The sequence below is a fragment of the Daktulosphaira vitifoliae genome, unplaced genomic scaffold (assembly GCF_025091365.1).
Source record: "Daktulosphaira vitifoliae isolate Bord-2020 unplaced genomic scaffold, ASM2509136v1 Scaffold_5, whole genome shotgun sequence".
Taxonomy (NCBI): Eukaryota; Metazoa; Arthropoda; class Insecta; order Hemiptera; family Phylloxeridae; genus Daktulosphaira; species Daktulosphaira vitifoliae.
In genome coordinates this window covers 4,664,643-4,690,298 of record NW_026099576.1, presented here as the reverse complement: position 1 = coordinate 4,690,298, position 25,656 = coordinate 4,664,643, and the positions used below count along the sequence as shown (strand labels likewise).

Genomic DNA, 25,656 nt, shown 5'->3' with positions numbered 1-25,656 from the left:
TAACTTTTGAAAATGTTCCGGAAGATCTGACACTTTTATATATATCTTAAATTGAAGCTTATGTAATATACTTTAATTTGAAAAAAAAAAATTTCGGACTTTGTTTTATCTTCAGGGTGAAAATGGCTACCAAATGCTATTTTTTTGTGAAAATTACATTTTTAACTTTATTATGCTATAACTTTTTGAAAAATGTATGAATCATTACAATTTTTTTATGAGAAGTAGTATTTATATAGATCTTTCATTCGACATACTGTTTTTTTAAATCGGACCATTTCCCTAAATACAGGGGGGATTCAAAACATAAAAATGCATATAGAAAGTAGAACTTTTTCAACTTAACTTTTGAAAGTGTTCCGGAAGGTCTGACACTTTTATATATATCTTAAATTAAAGCTAATGTAATATACTTTATCATGGAAAAAAAAAATTTCGGACTTTATTTTATCTTCACGGTGAAAATGGCTACCAAATGCTATTATTGTGTGAAAATTCTCGATTTTATTTTTTACATTTTTAACTTTATAATGCTATAACATATTGAAAAGTGTATGGATCAACACAATTTTTTTATGAGAAATAATATTTTTTAATAATCCCTTTTTCATTCGACATACTTTATCTTAATCAGGATATTAATAAGGAACTAGCAGTTTATAAAGCTTTTGGAATAAACCACCAATTTTTTAAAATTAAACAGTATCTAAAGATTTGCATCGAAGCGTTTTTTTTTTATAGTGATTTTAATCACTGTCAGATATCATTACACTTGATCCAACTATGCCACGTCACCACTGTGCCGCGACCCCCCCTGTGCTAGGTCTTTTTTTTGTTTTCAATTTAAATAAAACCCAGCACAGGGGGGTCGTGGCACAGTGGTGACGTGGCATAGTTGGATCAAGTATAATGATATCTGACAGTGATTAAAATCACTATCATAAATAAACGCTTCGATGCAAATCTTTAGATAGTGTTTAATTTAAAAAAAATTGGTGTTTTATTCCAAAAGCTACTTGATCTGCTGGTTCCTTATTAATATCTCGATTAAGAGCCGATTTTATGATCTCAATTCAATTAATTGCTGGTACAAACATAATATAAAATGTGATATACTTATCTCAAACATAATTCCAACTCAGTTAGATCTCCCCAAATAAAATGAGTATCAAATATTACCATGAATTTGACTTTTTAAGGGCAAAAATGTGTCCTAAACAGTATTTTCAATAGCCCATTAAGTTAAAATTAAATCCTATTTTTTGGTTTACTTCGACTTTTTACTTAGAAAATAGGTCGTCGGTACCAATTTTTTTTTTGGATTTATAGTAGATAATGTAAGCTTTAATTTAACATATGTTTAAAGGACGATGTAGTTCCGGAACATTTTCAAAAAGTAAGTTGAAAAAGTTCTACTTTTAGCTTCGATGCGAAGCTGAAACGTCCCCTGTATAAGAAGAAATTACCCGATTTAAAAAAAAAGTATGTCGGATGAAAGGGGTATATATAATTATATATGTATTTAGAAAAAAAATTTGTGTTGATCTATACATTTTCCAAAAAGTTATAGCAATTTAAAGTTGAAAATTTAAAATTAAACATTTTAACACAAAAATAGAATTTTTTTTAACTACGATAGCCGTTTGCACGTAGAAGATAAGGCATCAAGTCGAATTTTTTTTTTTGTAATTTATAGTAAGTAACATAAGTTTTAGTTTGACATATGTTTAAAGGATAGAGTATTTCTGGAACATTTTCAAAATTTTCAAAAATTTAAGTTGAAAAAGTTGAGTTTGATAAAAAAGTTGCTATTTTGAATCTCCTCTTGTGGATAGGTAAAGGGTCATATTTTCAAAAATATTATAACAAAAAAAGGTAATTACTTAAAACTTCAATATAAAAAAGTTATGTTTATTCGTTCATTTTTCAAAAAATTGTAGCAGTTAAAAAAAAAAAATTGAAAAAAAAATCATAATCGTTATTTTTTGTGGGATTTGCGCCATTTACACGAAACGAGGGAAATTATTTCAATTTTCAAGGGCAGTGTCTTCAACTAGTTACGATTTGTGATATTTTGACGTATAATTAAAAGATATTGTGGCGGTCGAATATTCTAGAATGTCCGGCCGCCGCCGCCTCTAGAAGATTCGTCGCTCTACATAAGCGTGTGGCGGTCGAATGTCTAGAGAGTTCCGACGCCGCCTCTAGAAGATTCCTCTGACTATTTAAGGGCAAGATCGTCGCTCCAGTCAGTCAGTCGATCAGTCAATCACTTACGCATTCTGTCTTACACGCGCTTCGTTTCTCGCTGTTATTTATTAGTTCGTTGTAATACAGTTCGTCTCTCGCTGTTATTTGTTATTTGTTAGTTCGTTGTAATATAGTATAGTTGTTATTAAATCGTAAAAGTGTTTATTACTTCTATATATTACACCTCGCTACATTGGTGACCTCGACGATAACAAGTATGAACGCCGAAGAACTACGCAATCAATTGGAGGAGTTACGCCAAGAAAACGCTCGCCTTGCAGCACTACAGGCACAGCAATATCCAACAGCTTCAGTGAATCGCGTTGCCGTCAAGTTGCCACCTTTCTGGTCCGAAAGACCGAGCTTATGGTTCTCACAGGTTGACTCGCAGTTTGCAATCTCGGGAATAACAAGTGAGGAAACAAAATTTAATTATGTTGTGGCTCAGCTTGATACGCGTTACGCCGCCGAAGTAGAGGATATTATTACTAACCCACCGCCTACTGAACGCTATAAACATCTACGCGCAAAACTCGTTGAACGGTTGTCTATCTCAGAAGAACAACGTGTGCGGCAACTCATCAATCTAGAAGAACTAGGTGACCGTAAGCCATCACAGTTCTTACGACATATCCGTTCNTCCCAAAGCTGCCGACCTGCAAGCACCACTTCACGGTATTCTCAAAGGCCCGAAGACAAAAGGTTCCCAACCGATAGAATGGACTCCCGAGTTAGAAAAAGCGTTCACCACATGCAAAGAAAGTCTTGCGACCGCTACTCTTTTAGCACATCCTCATCCAGCCGCACGACTTGGACTATTCACAGACGCATCTAGCCAATCTATCGGCGCATGTCTGCAGCAGCGAGTCAATAACATCTGGCAACCCATAGCATTTTTTTCAAAGAAAATGTCGGTGAAACAAAGTGCGTGGCCTGCGTATTATCGTGAGTGCTTGCCATCTATGAATCGGTGAAGTATTTCAGGCACATTGTCGAAGCACAACTATGTACTATTTTCACCGATCATAAGCCACTCGTATATGCTTTCACCCAACGGAGAGAAAAGATACCTCCTACGCAACTCAACCAGTTGACATTCATATCCGAATTCACCACCGACATTCAACACATTAAAGGTGATGAAAATATCGTCGCGGATACAATGTCACGCATTGAAGTTGTGTCTCCCCCGCTGGACTACCGAGCTCTTGCTGCATCTCAAGACACGGATGATGAACTCAAACATTTTTCTGACAACAATTCATCTCTTCATTTGGAGAAGGTACTAGTGCCAGGATCTTCAATCTATATTTATTGCGACACGTCAACAGGACGCCCACGACCATTTTTGCCACAACGATTCCGGCGTCACGCATTTGATCAGTTACACAACCTTAGTCACCCCGGTGCACGCGCAACAGCTCACTTAGTTTCAGAACGATTTGTGTGGCCAGCAATGAAAAAGGATTGCCGTTCCTGGGCACGTGCCTGCGTCCACTGTCAGCGATCGAAAATAAGCCGACACGTCTCAGCCCCACTGGGAAACTTTGAAACACCTTCACGCCGATTCAAACATGTTCATGTCGATATCATCGGTCCATTGCCGCCATCACAGTCCTTCAGGTACTGTCTGACGGTAATCGATCGTTTCACCCGTTGGCCGGAGGTGTATCCACTCGAACGTATAACAGCAGACGATGTCACTAAGGGTTTCCTCAATTGCTGGATTTCACGCTTCGGAGTACCTCAATACGTTACGACTGACCGTGGTACTCAGTTTGTTTCAGCTACTTTAAAAACTTTAGCAAAACGTTTTGGTTTTACGCTTCGCCCCACTACCAGTTGGCATCCTGCTGCAAACGGATTCGTCGAACGAATGCACCGACAACTAAAGGCAGCCATCATGGCCCACGCAAAAGACTCGTGGACTGAGTCACTGCCTATCGTGCTTCTCGGAATACGTTCTGCGTTTAAGGAAGACTTAAAAGCCACGTCTGCGGAACTTGTTTATGGTGAGCCTCTTAATCTTCCTGGTGATTTCTTCACAGACAAGCAAGATAATAGCAGTACGAACGACCCTACTAGCTTACTAGATCGTCTTCGCAGTGTTATGAATAAAATTCGTCCAGTACCTGCATCTCGCCACTCAAATCCACGATCATTTGTTTTTGCGGACCTTAAGGACTGTTCACACGTATTTCTCAGGGAGGGAGGTGTCCGAGCAGCACTTCAACCGCCATATCAAGGTCCCTTCGAAGTAATTGCCCGAAATGACAAAACGTTCACAATAAAAGTTCGAAATCAATCAGTTACGGTGACGATTGATAGAGTAAAACCTGCCTACCTCATGGTGAACGAAAGCACAACCGTTAGCCAGGCACATGCTCCACCAGCAACTGCCCCGGATACGACCAAACAGAAACAACCGCCTAATACCGATCCATCAACACAGCCAGTACGAACAACTCGCTCAGGCCGCCGAGTCAGATTCCCGGACATTTTTGACCCTAGCTAACTCCACTCCGTAGGGGGGTGGTGTGGCGGTCGAATATTCTAGAATGTCCGGCCGCCGCCGCCTCTAGAAGATTCGTCGCTCTACATAAGCGTGTGGCGGTCGAATGTCTAGAGAGTTCCGACGCCGCCTCTAGAAGATTCCTCTGACTATTTAAGGGCAAGATCGTCGCTCCAGTCAATCAGTCGATCAGTCAATCACTTACGCATTCTGTCTTACACGCGCTTCGTTTCTCGCTGTTATTTATTAGTTCGTTGTAATACAGTTCGTCTCTCGCTGTTATTTGTTATTTGTTAGTTCGTTGTAATATAGTATAGTTGTTATTAAATCGTAAAAGTGTTTATTACTTCTATATATTACACCTCGCTACAATATCAGTCCAGTGAGAACTAAGAAAAAATGGCACCAGACAAAAAAAAAAACACATCATGATAAAATGAATACTTTCTCAGCTTCGCATCGAAGCTAAAACAATATTTAAAGCAAAACAACATACAATATTCATACAATAAATAAAATTAAGGAAAATAACTTGACGCAAAACAACGTAGTCTTACTCAACAAATTTTATAAAGATTTAATTATTAAATGTAATTGTAGTAGTAAAAATTGTAAAATCCGCTGTAGTATAAATGCCCTAAAAAAAAAAAATGTTTTTCTTGTACTACACTGTACTGAGATTGGCAACACATTTACATTTTGCTCATTTATCATAGTGTGCTATTTACTTTCATTTAATCTATGTCGTATCTTATCCGATTTATTTATTTTAAATTTTTATAGCAAAACTAGATTTAATTATTATCCTATTTAACGATTTCGTTAATTTTTTTGTAGTTTCAAGTTAAAATTTTATAAGTAGATATGAGCAGATACAAATCTCCTTTAACTTTCAAAAAGTCGTCAGCAACTGTTGAAAATTTTTCACAGTTTAAAGTTGATGAAGTCACTCCAACTAGAGACAGTACGGCTACAGTAAATACTCCTGATAATTTATGGATAAGTGACAATACTGCACAACCTCAACCTGTAAGCCGTCAGTGGAAAGGACGAGACTTTAGCTCACCTAGATTCAGTAGTCCTAGACTAAGAGATTCACCTTATCACTGGAGTCCTAATAACCGTAATAATAGTTGGAATTCGGACGTTAGTATTTTGTTGATGCAAACTAATAAATTGAAAATAATATATAAACATTTATTCTTTAGTTTAACAATTCAGATTTCAACTCCTCATTTGAACAAAATAATTTAAGTCCATATAACTCCCAAGTGAACAGACATCATAATCGAAATTATAAAGTAAGTTAAGAAAAATTTATTACATAACGTATTTATATTTTTAAAAATATATTAACAATTTTAATAGTAGGCCCTTGAATATTTTTTAAAATATGCTATGGTTTGATGAAATAATGATACTATGAAGCGTACCATTTTAATTTAAACTATTTTTATTAAATAAATTTGGTGTATAAATATCTTATAGTATAATTTTATTCATTTTTATTACTTATACATAGTGTTGTAAAATTACTATATTAATTTTTTTTGTGAATATTCTCAAGTCAAAAATTTTTTATCAAACTATTTTTATTACATTTTAAACTACTGTAAAATAGGCCTTAGATATAAAACCAAATATAAAACTGGTTACTTCCAAATATATCTCTTAAGCTTCAAATAACTTGATCAAATAAAATTTAAAATATAGTTACTTTGAATAAAAGTTAACCAATTATCCAATTTTATATTTTAAGGTTACAAACTTTTTAGAGTTAAATTTAGAAATAAACAAATTTATTCTTAATGGAAAACTTGAGCCTTTGTTTTGTTAAGAATCTTTCAACTGTGTTTATATTTAAATATATTTTCCCATCAACAATTTAAAATATTTCAAATAATATTCTTAAAGAAATCATTTAGTTTTATATTTCTTTTTAAATTGTATATTCTTCAGTAAATGGGTTGGCCTGTGTAGTTAGTAGAATGAATGTTTCAGCACACAAGATCCGATCCCTAGAGTGTCAACGAGATAAATAATATTATTTAGATAAAAATTGCTTATTCTAAACTATAATAAAAATTATTAATTATTATTATTAAAATTATTAAGTGGAAGGCAAAAGAAACAAGTGCTCAGAAAAAAAGTATAAATCAATTTTTTTTTTTTGTATAAGATCATTTGTTTAGAAATATTTTTATACCAGTTGATGTTATTTATTTGTATATAAATAAGGTATTTTATACCTAAAATTAAATAGATCCTGATGTTAATGATTTTATATAAAATATATCTTATTACTATAGTTATATATAACAAAATATAAATGATGTAATATTTTAATATAGTATATATTGATGTTGACAAAACTCTAGTGTTAAACCGTGCCTACTGCCGTAGGTGAACGGATGGGTAACCATGCGTGCTCTTCTACGGTGGCTAAAAAGCATCATGTTCCCAGTGCAAAAGGCGACGGAAACCACTGCACTTAATTTCCCCAGGATATACCATTGGGGTAAAACGACAAGGCAAAACCTTTAGTAGAAATATATTGTTGAGATTAGGAAGTTATTGTGAGTACTAAGAGTAGATTTTATATAGTTTTTAATGTATGTAAAATCTTTTATGGAAAGTATATTAAATTTATTTTTATAATAGGGGCACTAAATATGATTGTCCTAAGGTTTCAATAATAGTTAGCACTGTACTAGATATACCTTTTAGGGGTGTTCTCAGTTTTGCCTTAAGGGAAATTATGTGCGTAAAATATTTTTTCTTAAAATAATCTTTCTGATTTTTTCTTTATAGTCATTCATAAACTTATAAATAATGATATTTTTAAAATTATTTCAAATTTTGATTTAATAAGAAATAATTTTAAAAAATTTTGTATCCATTTTTTTTTATAAATTAAATATTATTACTTTGTATGAATATTTTGGTTATTTGAAAAAAAAAAAACAAATATTACTTACAGCACTATTCATTTTCAGAGAAATTCATATCAAGGTAATGACAACAAAGATGAAAATTATTACCACCCATCTATGATTGAAGATCCTTGGGAAAAATTATTAGATACTTCAAAAAAGAATAGTTTTTTGAATAACTGTCTTAGTGATTGTAATTAGTAGAAGTAATCCTTGTAAATTAAGAACACATGTAAAAATAATATGTATATTATTTATGAATTTAAATAAATTTAATTTCCTAAATTTCTGTTAATACTATTTTATCTTATCAGTTATAATCAATTATTATTAATATTTTTATGAATTAATAGTTCTTTAGGAGATAAGCTGCTTATTTCAGATTTTTTCAATTTTTACAGGAATAAACAATTAATTCTGAATAAATAATTTGATTCAGTTTATAAATTGAATTTTTAATCCAGTAAGAAGGGAATTGATTGAAATTTCTATTATACTACTATCAGTATAATACAATTAATTAATGGCTAGCTTATAATTTCTGGTTTCTGTCATGTTATGAAGTATTAGGCATTGCAATATATATGTGTATTCAGTAAGTAAAGAAATAGGTTTTTATTGTTCTCATAAATTGTAACATTGACCTGTTTCCTTACTTTTTGAACATCTGTATAAAGTAACACACTATATGTCAAAATATATTAAACAGACATTTAAAATAAAAAAAATTTTGATATCAATAACACAGTAATGGTATATAAAAATATTTCATTAAAAATAGGAATCATTATTTTTTAATTCAAAGTGTTTATACAATTAAAGTATAAATTCAAAAATAAATGAAGGAATATTTTAAAGTAGAATTAGTTAATTTTATTTACTATAAATCTATATATTAATATTTGTATTTATGAATATTATTTGTGCGTTATGAAAATTACAGACATGAGTACATGGAGAAATTTATCAATGTAACATAAATCTAATCAAAGTAATACTAGATAATTTATTTTAAAAAAAGAATAAAGAGTGGTTGAGTTAATAAAAAGATAAATCCTATGCTTCTATAAATAAGATTTAAAAAATATATAAGCTAAAATTTAGTTCAAAAAGTCTTATAATTAAGATAGTTATAAATATGTGTATGTATATCTGAGTTTTGAAAACATTTGTTAAGTAATTTAAAATAAATAACTAGTCTTTTAACAGAAAACATTTAGATAGTTTAAAGTTTGAAAATATAAATATCAAATAAAAAATAATAAGACATTTTAGGTTAAAAAAAAAAGTATACAACAACTAAAATGAAAACTAATAAAAAAGGTATGCTCTTAATGAAAATAGGTTTATATTGCACTTGAATACACATTGCTACTTTTTAAATTATATAAATAAATTAGGATGTGTTAGAACTATGCAGATTTACCTACCAGTCTTCTTCTTTACGTTTATTGTATTCTTCCAATTCTTTGAAAAACAACTTTCTAGATTTCATCATTTTAGAATTAGACCCCCTACATTTTGGACAGTACCATTTACCTTTGGGCTTTTTATTAAGAGATACACAGCTAAAATGAAACCATTCAATTGGACAAAGATCATTATCACAACAAACCATATGCCCAAAAGAAATCTGTTCACATATACAGTATGTAGGTTGTATTTCAGATTCACTACCAGAGCTTTCAGATATTTTTCTTTTACCTTTATTATTTTTCATTGATTTTTTCTTTTTCTTTTTAATTGTACTCGGACTATGAATTGTTTCCGTAACTCCAGAATCAATAGCAGGAATAATTTCATTGCTATTATTATTAATCTCAGGATTTTGACAATTTTTTATTTTTACAGTTTTTTCTTTTTCGATACAATGTTTATTAGAATAATTAATTTTCAAAACTTCATCAATTGAATCTGAATCAATTTCTTTATAATTAGGTACCCATTTCAACATTCTTTTAGGCAATTTTCTAGGTGAACATTGATATACTTGAGTCATTTCAAGATCTCTTAGATGTAAACCCAATTTAAACTTGTGATCATCAACTATGTAATACAACTGTTCAGAAATATCAACTTTTTGATCTGCTAATTCTAAGGAATTTCTTAAAATTTGTTTCATTATTCTTCCATTATAAGAATTTAAATGATTTCTATTTTTTACCAATTTAGTTAACTCATTTAAAATTTGTCTATGACGAAAATCTACATCATAATATCGGCTTATATGTTTTTGAGCTTCTGGTGGGAGTTTCTTAAGAATGTTCATACAACTACTCAAACAATGTTTAGCAGCAGATGGTATATTTTCAGTCATGGTAATTATGTTTTTAGTTAACAGAAAACCTAAGACATTAGATTTTTTTAATGTGCGAATCATAGTAACACTTTAAGTTATAAATTATTTATTTACATTAAAATATATTACTTATTTAGTCTAATTAAAAGCAAATAATTAGTAATACTGCTTTAATAATTTAAATATAGATTGAATAACTCTTTTCAAAAATCATTACAATATAATAATAAAATAATTTTTTATTTATTTTTATTAGACTACAGATTGTAAAAATATTTAAATAATTAAAAGGTACTTACTTAAATGTTAAAGTTGAGTGTATAATCGTCGATATTATTAATAATAATTAATCAAATCAAATGTATAACATTTATTAAAATTATAAAAATTTGGTTTTGGATTACTCTCAAATTTAAACAAAATATTTTAAATAAGTTTAATCTTAATCGCTTAAATAGAAAAATAATTACATTAAATTTAAATCATAACAGTGACAACAATCATGCCAACGTACATATAGATATTATATTGTTGAATTTGTAAAGAATAACCATATTATTAATAAAAAATGAAGATTTTATATTTTAAAAAATATTGGAATAATGTATACAAGACGGATTTACCACATTGCTTAGATAAATGAATAACACTTTTTATCGGACTAAGATTTAAGTATAGTTAAATACTTATCTGTACTAATCTTATATCTCAAATTAGTCCTCAGTTTTTATTTCTAATAATGATAGGGGATTATGTTTATTATATTGACAAAAGAAATATGTATTGTGAGAAGACCTAAGTGATAAGTTGATTTTTTTAAACTACTAAAAATAGACGAAATTGGAATTAGTTGTTTGGTTGTGTATTTTGACCTCTCTAAGCAATAATGACCTACATTATCTTTACCTAAGTGAAGCCATTGGTTTATGCGTACCTTATTTATTATCGGTACTTTTTAATTGTGTCATTTTCAAATTCATTTTAAAACGAATTTGATGTCGACGTCTTAACGTATTTAATAACTATTATACTAAGAGTGAAGAAGTGGTATCCTGGACGATGATCAGGTTATACATTTGTTTATAAATGTTAAAAAAATTAAAAGTAATAAAATAAAATAAACATTTTTAAAATTTATAAATTGTTTTAAATAATTATTTGTAAAAATTAATGATAAGTTTTTTTAAAGAGGGGTTCTTAGCGAAGAACTTCCTAACATTTCTTGTACACAATGTGTCTCAGATCTAATTTAAACGCTTATTACTTTTAGCACAAATGCAGTTAGCTTACATACAATTTTTTTCGATTTTTTTTATACATTGATTGCGAATATTCAAAACTAAACTGTCTGTCAGAATTAATTAAAAAGTTATAGCATTTTAACTTTGTATATATATTTGGTATCTGAGCGCCTATGTGGAGGTTCGGACTAGGACCACTGTAACTTTCAGTCCAACGAACTAAAATAGGGTTCAATTTGGGCTTGAATCGATCATCGTACTGACAGGCGTAAGACACTCCCAAATTCGACACATCAAAATTTTTATTTTTATGTCCATTTTAAAATAAAAAAAATTAATTATTTTTCTTATTAGTGATGGATAATAATAAAATATACGTTTTAAACCCAGTCTAAGAAGACAATAATTATTTCACAAAAATTTGTAACAATATAATAATTGTATCAGAAGTTTTAAGTATTGTTAATTAAACTTGAGCACTGGTATGTTTAATTGGATTCTATCGTATAAAGAAAGTAAACATTTTTTTTTCAAATCCTCCAAAATACAGTTTTGATTAAACGGTTATTGACTATGTATGTTTTTAAACCAGTATCATATGTTTATTAATAGTTTTATCTGAGTTCAAAATTATTTTTACTAAAAAATAAGATGATAAATATGGGTCACGTTTTTTTGTGATAAATTCAACAGATAGAATAAGAATAGGCATTTGGAATAACAGCGTTGAAACTTCTTGCATTATAATAACATTAATAAGATAAATTTAACTACTAACTTAATTATTTAAGACAAAAAAATGGTTTTTAAAACACAAATATACAGAGAGGAACAAATCTAACTGACAATTTTTACAATTTATAATCTTTATAACATTTTATACTTTTTTTTAATCAATGTTTACAGTGTAGAACTATATTTAAAATGTGATTTATGTTATTTTTCGCAATTACAAAAAATATTTTAATATTTAAATAACAAAACACATTTTAAATATAGTTTTATATTGTAAAAATTGATTAAAAAAATTAATACCTTCTCAGCTTCCCATCGAAGCTAAAAAAAAATATATATATATATATATATATATTATGTTGTGTAGATCATAAGTTATATAAGTTGTTAGTTAAATATGTTCTACTCATATAATCTGAACTACAAAATCGGTTCCAATTATTTAACCCCTAAGATAAAAATTTATTATTATCGTGTTTGAATTTTTTAAATAACATTTTCGCCCTCTTATCATCTTATACTAAGAATAAAACCAAGTGAATATGTAAAAAATGCCTTCCTTTTAAGGGCAGTCGCCGAGTAGTCCGTGTATATGCTGTATATAGAAATTCGTGATAGAGACATAAAAAAATATTTCAATTTTCATGCTAAATATAGCCAGTAAATATATACAGAGTGGTCATAAACCACTCGATTACTTGCAAAATAAATAAAATATTGAAAAAAAATGTTTGATTCCTTTTAGTTGCATATACTTCTTGATTAATCAGTTAATAATTAATTTTTAAACGGGTGTTAAAAAAATTTGTTTAAATGGCAACATACATATATAACTAGCTTACAAAATAGGAAATAATATAATTAAAAAAATTAATAGTCGATAACAACTTTTGTATCATTATATAAGATGTTATTAACAATTTAATGTAAAGACTGGAGGTGAAGAGTGGGTGCTGCTATTTTTATCACTAGTAATTTTCCAACAGTCTTAGTCCCATCCAATTATAAAAATTAGAATAACTTCCAAAGTACTAGTCCAAAAGTTATAGACCAGTCATTTTCTTAATTAGATTATTTCCTATTTTATAAGCTAATTAATTATGTATGTTACATTAAAAAAAAATTTTAACACCCTTATTAGTTATAAGGGATTATTTTAAAAATAATTAGCTCATAAATCAAAAAATGTATGTAGTTGAAAGAAATAAACTTTTTTTTTTCCAACATTGTATTTATTTTACGAGTAATTGAGTGGTTTATGTTAAAAAGATCATCTTGTATATACAAGTGGTGTTCAGTAAGTGAGGAAATATGTCATTGGTACAAACAATGAGAAAAATAGAAACCCGTTTTTCCTTACTTATTAAACAACCTACATAAAGTTTATATATATATTTCCTATTTTGATCATATATCTTATCTTAAAATATTCATGTATTGTTTAATTATATCAATAAAATGAGACTCATAAAAAACGCCGATAATGATGTCCCTGTATTGTAGCTTTTTGTAGTATCATAAAAAGTACTAAAATCCCACACAATATGAAAAGTTTTGGAGTCTTCTTCAACCCAATCGCAATTCCGCTTTGTCTTCAACTCATTTTATTAAATCAATTACAAATCAATCACTTTTGTTAAAACTTAATTTATTTTTTATTAAAATAAAAAGATTCTCAAAAGTGTCGATAACAAAGTTTTTAATTTAAAAAAATACGGGATTAATATTTTTGGACGTCGAGGTATAATTGTTGGATTCAGAGCTATTATAGTAAAATACAAAGTGAATTTACATTAGGTCTATTATTAGAATTAATAATTAGAGTAAAGAACAATAAAGAAATATGTTAAATACAATTACAAATTAATTTGTTATTAATTAGTTCATGCCTTATTAATAGACACTTTTTTATAGAATTTTTTTGTGGTTTCGATTTTGACGTTGCATCGATGTACTATTAAAGGTGTTTTCCAGTTACCTAGTTTATACACCTCAACAAAGAGAACAATTAATAAATTATTTTACATCTATTTGTCTTTATTGTTCTAAATCCTCGAACTTTACGACCCCAGTAAAAAAAACCCATCACGTACATATTTATTTTTTTATTTTACTTTTATTTTTACATTTTGTACATTAATATAGTGACACTCAACGGTAATGCTCGAACCCACGACCCCTAGATTAAGAGTTTCCTGCTCTCATCATTATAATTTATACATTTTTATTTAATTAAATACATTTTTTTCTTGCCATAAAATAATAATTATTTTTGTCCCGATTAAAATTATTTTAATCGGGACAAAGTTTATAAAATTATTATATTTATGTATTTGTCTATTTTTAATTTGACGATATCAAATAAAATCAATTTTATAAGCGTGACTATTTTTACTTGAGATATTTTTCTGATATTATTTCACGAGGAAAAAGAAGAAAATAACTACCAATTTACTTGAATTTTTTAATTTTTATTCAGATGTAAATTTACAATAAAATGACGGACTTAAAATATAAACACGATTATTTAAGATTACTTAAAAAATATTAAACTTGTATCTCAACTTGTTAGTATTCATTTCATGCATGAAGTCACATTTTAAAATCATTTAAATTTCAGAATTGATAATAATATTTTTACTAAATTTTTCGTCAGTTTGCTGATTGATAATAAACATTTGTTATTTCATATAAACTGTCTTCTATTAATATTTGAAAAAAAAAATTATTTTGTGAATAAAATAAAATTGTTTAATAATTTTAAATGTATAGAATAATTCAATATTGAGTCACAATTAATATGATTTTTATATTGTAAATGTAATTACATTTTTTGAATTCTTTAAAATGGAATAAAAAAGTTCATAGATTATATATATGTTTTTTTCGTTTAATCAATTCGGTTTGTAAGTATATGCTAAACATAATTTTAATTTTAGATTAAATTTTACCAAGAAGTGTATTTTTACAAATGCAGTCATGTTAAGTAACAATAGGTTGATAAAAAACAAAATTTTATGGTTGATAGTTATCTAGCAACTAAAATTATTTTATTTTAATAAAATAAAATTGTAATATATTCAATGCTACAATAGATTCTTTATTACATTCGTACTTCTACTTTATTAGGAACTACTATTTTTTTATAATTATCAAACATCAACAAAAATATTCAAAAAATATTACGCGAATAACTTATAATTTAAAACTAGTTTATGCAGTAAAAATTAAGTTATCATTAAAATATATTGGTAAATTATAGTTTTTTTTATAGAATTTAGTATTGCACAATAAAAATATAAATTAAAAAATAATAATAGATATAATAATAATTAATAATTTTTGTTTATGATTAATTAGCCTTATGGTAAAAATCTTACCATTAAACATTTTTTTGGCATTGATCTAGAAGTATGACAGTAAAATTTTAATTATATAAAAAATGTAAAGTTAAATTTTGATTAAAAAAATTAAATTGTGAAGTACCCATATATTTTTATTTAGATAATATTTTTTTAATATAATGACTGTTAATTAGACAAGTTTATTAGAATTAAATCAAAACTAATCAAAAAGACTTTCTTTATATTAGGAAATTTAATAAAATGCACACATTTCCCTATTATTTTTTAAATTTTCTTATAAAACGCAGTAAAATAAAAACATATTCATATTAATTTATACGATTTGTTTTTTCGGTGTTAGGTTGATCAGTATTTTAGGTGGGTCTCCTAGTCACCCACTTCACCAGAAACCAATGACTAGACTAAAAAAGTAAATCAATTAATATATCAGTTATTAGGCATACATTATTTTTATGGAGAATATATTTTCAAATTATTTTGATGTCTCTGCCCTTAGATCTACTAAAATTTAGAAATCATTATTCATTTCAAGAGGTATAGTAAAACAAAAAGGGTTTAGCACCCCCTTCAATAGAAGTATTTAAATTTTTTTGAAAATACGTCATTATTATTGATAAATGGTTCTTATATTTGAAGTAATAATTTTTTTAATAGAGTAACCAAAATATGTTTTTAAATTATATGTCTATAGTAGTTTTTGTTTAATATGAATTAGTTTAATTATGTGCATTAAATGAAATAATTTCAATCGTAGTGCTCACAAATTTATTTACTTTTAATTATATTTGTAGTTATATACTATAAAGTACGTAATTATCCATGAAAATGGATGAGAATTTCCATGTGTTAAAAGTTTTTATTGTTTGACTGTTTATGTTTTCTATAATCAATAATTATCATTTCATTAAATACTTCTATAAACAAATATTTTTAATTTATACAAATTTATAAATGTAATTATTTTTCATGAATTGCTTTATTAACTTTACGCTACTTATAATTAATTTTTATACGAATTTTTGCGTATGTTACATATTGAATTTGAAAAAATTGAATAAAAATTGATTATAAGTTAAGTAAACAATTTGTAATAATGATGCTAATCAATCATAAAATTAAATATAATGTAATTGATACAATCGTTTGAAAAAATTGATGTAGATCAAAAGTTATTTCACATGTCAGAAAATGCTGACTCTCAGTGTATATATTTTTTATTTATACATATGTAATGATTTATGCATTGCATTTAGTTTTGGCACGAGCATTGAGAGGTAAATGATTTAAACTTATGTAAATATCATTAGTCAACTTTCATAACATTCCCTATGCACAAGAATAATGATTAAACTAAAAATCAACTTTTCAATAGTGAAATTTAAAAATGAAAAAACCCATTACATCTTAATGTTTTTGCTTTCATACTTGCATAATATGAATGCCATACTTTTAAATTTATATGTTTTTCTACTTCTTTAATCATATTACATTAAATCAATACAATTTATGATATCAATTATTCTATTTGGGTCATTTTTTCGTGCATAGGCGATTCCACAAAAAAGTAAAATAATAATAAACTTAATAATAATAATAAAGTTAAATTAAAATGTTATAAAAAAAGTTTAATACATTGTTTATTTATTTTGAGCTTTTTTGTGATTATTTCTAATTTATTACACACAATTGAATAATACATTTTTTTTATATAATTTTACTCACAAAATATTAATTTAATCGGTTTAAACATATTATATCAGATAAATATAATAAAAATTTAAGAACTCATCTTATTTATTTTTTATTGTAATTTGATTACTAATTAAATATCTTGTATAACTATTGTTCAATGCAATAATGGTTGACTTTTCTGATTAATTAATAATTTGATAAAATATATAATCTAATAAGTGCTCTATTAAATCGACCATAATCTCATGAAAATCTTAAATTGACTAATAAATTAACGGATTTAAAAAAAAAATGAAATACTAGCCTAAACATTTTCAAAAAAAAAATTGTAATTTAATGAAATTAAATTTTTAACAAACAGAAATGGTTTTTTTTAAGGATAACAATTCTCTTTATTACAGGGTTGAGTTTGATTTGACTCGGAATGTTGATTTGACTTAAAAAAAAAAAAAAGGCTGGATTTTGTTTTATTTTTTTTATAATAATTGGTCAATAAACACTTATACTTAGAAATAATGTATTTTATAAAAAATATATTATCGCGTAACTTTAGTGATCATAAGTTATGAAAGCACACGTTTCTTGATTTGATTTCGGGCAATATAAACATAAAAAAATCAACATTTCTTCTACTTTCGTTAATCCAATAATCCTTCTCTCATACAGCATTTTTTAATATTTAAAGTTTATAAATGATGAAAAAACATTTACATGAGATTTTAAAATTCTATATAGGACATTCAATAAAATTTTATACTATATCAATTTTCTAAAAATATTTTCTGATTACTTTAATATCTTAACAACTATAAGAACACTTGTTAGTTGTCATTTTTATTTAATACACAATTTTTTAATATGTTATTTTTATAGCGAAAAACAAAAGAATGAGTACAGTCTATTTAGACAAATTTTAGTGACATAAATTTTTGGTCTCGTGACTTATAGTCTGTTGCAAGTATGACCGCAATTGTATTCAGTTCTTTATTCTCAATGATCATTTTATTTTGCTCATCAAAAAAATATTGTTCTACTTTATAAGCATCGCTATTAAAAAAAATAAGGTCCTGGACTTAATGTATACTACTTCATATTCAAAGTCGCCTCTAAAACTTACCGCCCGGCGTATAGGGTAAGAAGTACCTACCCCCTGATAGTAAGCGTTTTGTGGTTAGATCTATATATATTTTTATTGTTAAATAGAAGAATTCATATTATCCTACAACTTTTTTTTCATACAAACTCTTTGATAATCCTTCGAGATCATTTTAAATTGATATTTGCATTAGTAATTATAATATTATTGAATTAAAAATTAATAAATATACTATACACAAGTAAGTATTTACATTTTGAGTTATTCAACGATTTAAAAAATATATACATATAGAGAAATAAATACAAAATGATAAAAATTTTAATTCAAGTAACTCTTTCCGAGATGTTGAATTCTATTTTAAAAAGTAAATTATTTTTTGTTAATAATATATTGGAGGTCAAGAATATAATAATCCTAAAGAAATAAAACTGTGGGCATAATTATTTTAATTTGTATTGTATAGTAGTTTACATTATAACCCGACCATACTAAATAAATGATTAAAATTGAGCTAAACCATTTTAAAAAGCTTTTCTTGAAGTGTATAGTTGTACAGATTTTCACCGAGGTGTGTTTGTATTTGAAATTGACAAGTATTTTAGGAAAACTGTGAGTAATAATGTCGAAATTGGCATCTAAATTAGTAGTTCGTTGAGTGCTTTATCCGAGTCGGAGGCTATTGATATAGAGACAGTTGGTAATTGGAACCGTTTAATGTGCTTTTGTTGACCGCTCCCGTTGATTGTGTTGACACCAACAGTAAAGTTGTTGCCGACTCTAGACAGGGGCAGCGATAGTTGTGGGCCATTGGCCCAACCACTGTAATCGTACTGCGGTAAATAGTCAGCACTTCGAGCTTTCCGGATTGGCCTTACCGATATGCCGTTCCTGATATGAGCGTCCTGGTAGATTGGACTGATGTAAATGGCTGAGTTGATCCGAGATCGAGAGCGCAACAACTTTTGCACGCGCCAATCCAATTGGTCAGTTAGAACGCAGCGCATCAAGTGTCTCTGTGAAAAAAAAATGTTAACTGTTATCTATTTAAAGTTCTTTCTTATTTGGAAATTGTTTGATGGAATTTAGACTGTTTTGAGTAACAGTATGTTAAGGAATAGTAGCGTGGTAATGTGAGTAAACGCGAGAGATTTTGACCAACTGGTTATTTTATTACTCAAAGGCGCTATTATTGTACAAATTATTTGAAAGCAAAAAATTACATTTTTCAATGGCAGATGTTTTTGAAAATTTTTTAATTTACCACGAAACTGTTGATGAGTTATGATAAATATGATCTATATGATATACAGCATGATCCGTTTATCACAACCCACTTAATTGTTACAAAATTGAAATAATCTCTAGAATATATATATATATATATATTTTTAATTTTAACTGCTTTTTAATCAGATATTAATTACTATATTAGTTCATTCCTTGTTGTACCTTATGAGTATGTCAACATTATTATTTCTCATGAAAAAATACACATCTAACTTTATGAAAATACTTAAAAAACTTTTGGAGCAGTACTTCGGAAGTTACTTCCGAAGAACATTTTTCTACATGACGGGTAGTGAAGAGTGTCCGAGAAATTTCTATTGACAAAAATTGCTTTACTCGCACTACCCTCTAATTTATATTTTAAAATATTGATAACTTCCAAAATAATGGTCCAAAAGTTGTTATTGACCAGTCATATTTAGTTTAAATATTTTTTTTATTTTATATGCTAGTTACTCAAATGTATATTTTGTCATCTAAATAAAAAAAGCTAACGCTCTATTAAAGTAAAAAAGAAGAACGAAAAAAGCACTTAACAACTGACAAATCGATAAAAATACAATAATGCATGAACTAAAAAATGCAAAAATATATATATTCTCAAATTATTTAGTAAGTAATTGAGTGGGTCATGTTAATGGGATCGCTCTATATATTAATTATCAAGTAAAAATTGGGATGGACAACGTCGATTTAAGTACTAGTAATTTGAAGGCTACTATAGAATTGTTTTTAAGCGGTGCAATTACTTATGGATTAATCTTTCGTTACAAAGATATGCATTATTAAAATCAACAAAATTAAAAAATGCTTCGATACATTAATGTAACTTATATAAATATGAATAAATAACTTTTTTTATAATAGAACATCAACATGTTTTACAAAATACTAAAATTTGAAATTATAATTTTGACACATTATTTCACAGATTTTAATTATATTTGTATGTGAATAATATTATTTAAAAAGAAAAACAATTTGTAAAAACGCGTCATCCTACAAAAATAATATTCCTTAATTATATCAAATATTAGACGCTTTTAAAACACAATAGAGGTGGTGTATTACGAAATTTTACGAGTTGTTAAGGGAAAACGATAAATACCAAAAATGTCCCTAACATTTTAACACTTAGGGTACGCTTTGTCTACCTCTAAATAAGTCTCTGACGTAATATGAATTTAAATAAGGTTTTGACAAAGTTATTACTAATAAGATATCAGTAAAAAAAGTATCAGCAACGAATTTGGCTATATATTTAATTGTTGAGAAGCATAGTGTGTTGTTGGGCTAAGTATTACTAAAAAATAAATATTATTTTTAAATTCCTTAAATTTTTATTTGATCGGTGAGAAAATCGTGCGACAAAACACAGTGCAACATTGCATCTTATAATATGATATGTACATTAAAAATCTATAATATAAATATCAACTATGAGTTGCGAAAAATAAAAACTAAAGCAGCAAACCATTATTGCTTAAGTTATAATTATTATACATATTTGGTAAGGTCGATAAATACCATTTCTGTAAATATACTTAACGATTATTCGGACGACGGCGCCTTATGCAGCAAAGCGAACCGACACGTGCAGTCCCTGGGATGTACTTCGGGTGACGGAGGTGAATATTTGAAACAATGGTCCAAGATGCAGCAACTGCCTTGCTGTTGTTTGGTATGTAATAAAACAAAAAAATGAAGGGGAAATAGGAACACATTTTTTTAAAATATTCATGCACGGAAAATCCACCACTATTGTCTTCATAAGAGGCAGATTTCATGCACATTCTAATTTCTTTTAGTTAATTATTTGTCTTACGTTATTCATACATATATAAATATTATTAAAAGAAATCGAACTGTTAATTTCTATAAATCATAGATCATAGTGAATTTATTAATAATATAGTTATAAGTATTCAGTACTAGATCTACGTAGGCAAATGTACTAACTTTAAAATGAGGTAGATTCTTTGATTTTCTTTTTAGTTACCCTTAAAACTAAGATATTTTTCACTCTCGATAAAAATATGATTTATAAATCACGAGTTTAAATTTAAATTTTAGTCACCAGGTAGATTATTTGGGTTATCTAATTGCAAAAGAGCGAATGGTTAATTCTTTTTCGTTTGTAGTTTCATCAGACTTTTGTTAAATTTAAATTCCGTTTATTTCTACAATGGAAATAGTTTCAGGTTATAGAATGAAATTTGTAGAATATTTAAATATACTTTTGGCTGTTAATAATTACTAATGAATCGTACAGAAATTATTATAACGTAAAATATAGATTTTATAGAAATTTATGTAGAAGAAACAATTTTCTTAAAGTGTAGATATGATGATAGTACTTTTCGATTAGTGATATTATTACCAAAGACACGAGTTTAATTATTTTTACCATAGACGCAATCTAAAGAAGGTTTAGATCCTTAATTCCTTAATTCTGTCGTAGCCCTCCAAAAATGATGAAAATTAAATGTAAATTTGTATCAAAATATTCTTAATGAGGTAACAAATTAAGTTTTATAGAAGTTTATATAATTGTAAATCATAAATTATACATGTTTTTCATCATATTAGAACAATATGATTAAAAATAAATTTTATCATGTCACTATGATTAATATCAAGAGTTAGATTTAATTTAATATTTAGAATCTTCAGTATATTTAGTCTGTAAAAATATTTGATATCATTTTTTGACATTTTTAATAACTTTTGATTCAGAGAATATTTTGTATTACTTATAATACAATAATTTTATAAAATTAATAATTTTTATAGTTTTGGACTATGTTAAAAGCATATATTTATTATTGTCCCCAATAAGAAAATTTAAAATAATTGTTTTTATGATTTAATATTATCAAAGTTTTAAGATGGATGTTTTGTAATTTTTTTTTACTAAAAATTTTAATGGATCGATAACAACTTAAGTTTATACTAGGAATATATGCAAATATACATAATTAATATTGAAAGAACAGAACTGTAAGGGAATATGTTCACACTTGAATAAACAAGACGAAAATTAATTTATAGAACCTACAGACTATGGATTTATTTTAAATAAAATAATTGATTTAACAATCGACACATTTTATATATTAAAATTATATTTATATTAAAATAAAGAACCATACAGAAAAATCAAATAATTGGTCGGTTGTTAAAATAACTTAAATATCTTCAAGAATAATTAAAATTCTGAAAATTTTGAATATATATTTATTTTTAAACACATGAACAACAGTTTTACTTTATAATTTAACACACCATTCACATTAAATAAAGTTTTTGTATTAATGACAATTGAAGTGTGTTAACAATATGCTGTTTCAAACTTTGGTTTTCTGATGATTATGTCTTTTCGATAGTATAATATTTTTATTTGTTTCCAGTGTGTAGATGACAGACTTCCGGAATTGCATATGCACTCATTGTCTCCTTACTTATGTTATTAACACGATCAATAATATCTGATTTAATAAAATTTCGTTGTACAGAAAAACGAAACTTGCATATTATATTTAAAAAAACGGTTACATAGTGGGGCCGCAGCACAGTGTGGAGTGGCTTAGTTGAGACAAATATAGATGATCTTTGATAGTGATTAAAATCACTATCATAATAATCGCATCAATGCAAAACTGTAAATAATTTTTAATTTTAAGAAATTGGTGGATTATTCCAAAAGCAAAATCAGCTCATATTTCCTTCATTATTTCTTATTGACATTTCTATGATTTATAAGTATAATATATAAAAAAATATCTATTATAGCAATTCAACGTAGTATGAAATTGATATTCAATAATTTAGTATTTTAATTTTTACGGAGAAATTATAAAATTATAGAGTGGTTGTTACTTCTATGGAAAACGCGTATAAAAATTGAAGGGCTTGATACAAAACTTTTCATTTATTGTTAATTATGAATAAATGGTCTACAAGGAATTTTTATCAGAGTCAAAATTATACTTTTCTAAACCCACTTTTTTAGTTGATTTTAAATCTGCAATTAGATTTTTTCCATCATCACAATCTCAAATTTTTTTATATTATTATTAACTTGTTTAACACGAGTATTAAAATATAAAAACAGTTAAAAGTTATTACCATGACTTTTAGCTCAACTTGCAAGTTTGAAATTGACATCATTAAGTATAAAATTTTATGAGAATAAAAAAATGGTATTGTTAAGATTAATATGCGGTCAGGAATTTTTATAATTACTATTTATAGTAAATTTATTACTAAATCTCAATATTATTTTGTATTTTTATTGTAATAGGTCACTTAAATAGAAATCATAGTAATCATTTCTAAGTAACTTTTGGTGTTTAAAAAGATTCTACAGTTGAAATATTCAGAAATTAATGATTTACTTTAACTAAAAAGAAACAATTAAAAAGTATTTAAAAAGATTTACTCAATTGAGCTTATAATAAAAATTGATTGTAATTCTAATAATTCATTGTTAAATTCAGGTTAAACTAAAAATAATTTTTTTTTAGAAATTATTGAGATATAGACGTAACGTCTATATATAAATATATATAATTTAATTTATATATTTTTTTTTTTTAAATTTTAAAAAATTTTAAACTATAATTTTGATAGTAATATTAAAGAAATTATAGAACCAGAACTTTAGAAGATATTTTTTGTAGAAAATAATTTAAATATAGTACAACCCAAAGATGACTTTAAAGTATTCCTCGAGTTAACTTTAATTTTTTTCGGTGTAAAGAGTCAACATAATCCATTTTTCATAAGCCAGGTGTTATTCATCATGTTTGATGGATGGCCAAGGCCATTTATAGACTCAAAATATATATATTTAGAGAGAAATTTTAACTTACACTAGCAGAAAAACACAAGGATTACGCGATGTTGTTTGATTTTGGTACTAGTTTATATTGAATCATGGTTTACAGCAACTTCGGTGGTTGCAGCACCATATAATGATTTGAATTTTGTTAAAAAATTATACAATTATAGATTAATAGACAGTGAAATATCACGCATTGCTAAAGTTGTAAATCACTTATTGTACTTACGAATTAAGTCCACAATCCATATGGTTGGAATTTTTTGATAATAAAATAGATGTTAATATTAAAAGAAAAATGATCGCTCAACTTAATTCAACGTCAAGTCAGACAACAAAATGTCTGAAATTAAACCAATCCGATATAGCCGATTTTGTAAAAAAGGATATTGATTATTTTGTATCCAAAAAACTTAAAATTTTTTAAAACTATTTAATCTGAACACTGATTTTTTGAAAATTGATCCATCATTTTAGAGTGCCAACAATAGTTACATAAATGCTTTAAATACTATAAGCAAATTACGAGTCGTTTATAATACAGCTGAGCGTGGTATTAAATTAATCGAAGACTCCAACAATATATTAACTACAAATGAAGAACAGAAACAATACGTATTACACATAGTAAGTGATTATCCGGAAAATTTCCTAATTATAAAAAAAGTACATTAACAAAAAATATTTTGTAATTTAATTTTAATAACAAATCTAGTATAATTATCGTACTTGGCATAAAAAATTAAACTTTTAGAATTTTTTTTTTAACGAATTAGCGTTTTCCAAAGAATAAAATGAAAATAAATAAGTAAAAATAAACAAAGTCAGTTATAACATAATTTTAAGACTTTTACATGTTTTTTACTGAATGTAGTGTTTTTGTGGGCTATTTATTAAGAAAACAACATTGAAGTTATTATATTTGAATTTCTTGTAAAATTTTCTTTATTTGAGTTTTATTTTCATAATTCTAAGTTAATTAAAAAAAAAGTTATGAGACATAGATCAGTTATTTCTATGAAATTTGCCTCTTCAACTCAACTTAACCTTAACGGATCGTTTCCAACATTTGTACAGCTCATTTTTTTGACCATTAAAATAAATTAAGGGGTAGCGTAAAAAGAAAGAGCCACTTTTTGATAGCTACTCAAATGCATACATAGGAAATTATAAATTGATAAAGAGTAATATTTAGGGATATAAAATGGTAGAAAAAGATAATATAATGTATGTAATACTTTGGGTAGATTATATAATTATTATAAGCATTACTTTCATTATAATCAGTTATTTTATGCTAATAATTTAATAGCCATACTCCAAAAATATACCGGAAATAACTTCAATAACCAATGTATATTACATATATTGTTGGGTAACGTTACCCTTACATAAGCCTT

The 25,656-nt window shown here is 26.8% G+C and overlaps 4 protein-coding genes across 9 annotated transcripts in view; 2 read left to right on the top strand and 2 right to left on the bottom strand.

The window, feature by feature from the left end:
* Nucleotides 1–3,412: 3,412 nt before the first annotated feature.
* On the top strand, nt 3,413–4,765 carry LOC126907177 (uncharacterized). Its single transcript, XM_050688285.1, has one exon. The coding sequence runs from the start codon at nt 3,413–3,415 to the stop codon at nt 4,763–4,765; it is 1,353 nt and encodes a 450-aa protein (XP_050544242.1).
* Nucleotides 4,766–5,228: 463 nt separating this feature from the next.
* LOC126906937 (probable ATP-dependent RNA helicase ddx42) lies at nt 5,229–7,995 on the top strand. 2 transcript variants are annotated; one of them, XM_050687891.1, is made up of 4 exons: nt 5,229–5,908; nt 5,971–6,063; nt 7,166–7,338; nt 7,759–7,995. In XM_050687891.1, exons 1-3 carry the CDS (start codon nt 5,627–5,629, stop codon nt 7,304–7,306), a joined length of 516 nt encoding a protein of 171 aa, XP_050543848.1. In that variant the 5' UTR covers nt 5,229–5,626; the 3' UTR covers nt 7,307–7,338; nt 7,759–7,995. The 2 variants fall into 2 exon arrangements, with proteins under 2 accessions (XP_050543848.1, XP_050543849.1); XM_050687892.1 differs by lacking the exon at nt 7,166–7,338.
* Nucleotides 7,996–8,637: 642 nt separating this feature from the next.
* On the bottom strand, nt 8,638–10,751 carry LOC126907301 (inhibitor of growth protein 1-like). The gene is made up of 2 exons (XM_050688469.1): nt 10,294–10,751; nt 8,638–10,041 (listed from the first exon to the last, which is right to left on the bottom strand). The coding sequence occupies exon 2, from the start codon at nt 10,010–10,012 to the stop codon at nt 9,122–9,124; it is 891 nt and encodes a 296-aa protein (XP_050544426.1). The 5' UTR covers nt 10,013–10,041; nt 10,294–10,751; the 3' UTR covers nt 8,638–9,121.
* Nucleotides 10,752–15,272: 4,521 nt separating this feature from the next.
* Nucleotides 15,273–25,656, bottom strand: part of LOC126906773 (uncharacterized) — a 63,521-nt gene continuing 53,137 nt past the window's right edge. For 3 of the 5 annotated variants that reach the window (XM_050687610.1, XM_050687611.1, XM_050687612.1), the window contains exon 7: nt 15,275–19,139. In XM_050687610.1, the coding sequence (XP_050543567.1) occupies nt 18,762–19,139 (378 nt within the window). In that variant the 3' untranslated portion in view covers nt 15,275–18,761. Of the gene's footprint in view, nt 19,140–20,962; nt 21,085–25,656 lie in introns of all 5 variants that reach the window. The other 2 variants (XM_050687614.1, XM_050687613.1) reach the window with 2 other exon arrangements.

Coding starts and splice junctions, on each gene's coding strand:
- LOC126907177 (XM_050688285.1), top strand. CDS start 3,413: ATGTCACGCATTGAAGTTGTGTCTCCCCCGCTGGACTACCGAGCTCTT.
- LOC126906937 (XM_050687891.1), top strand. CDS start 5,627: ATGAGCAGATACAAATCTCCTTTAACTTTCAAAAAGTCGTCAGCAACT. Junction 5,909..5,970: donor ATAATAGTTGGAATTCGGAC/GTTAGTATTTTG, acceptor TTTATTCTTTAG/TTTAACAATTCAGATTTCAA. Junction 6,064..7,165: donor ATCATAATCGAAATTATAAA/GTAAGTTAAGAA, acceptor CTACTGCCGTAG/GTGAACGGATGGGTAACCAT.
- LOC126907301 (XM_050688469.1), bottom strand. CDS start 10,012: ATGACTGAAAATATACCATCTGCTGCTAAACATTGTTTGAGTAGTTGT.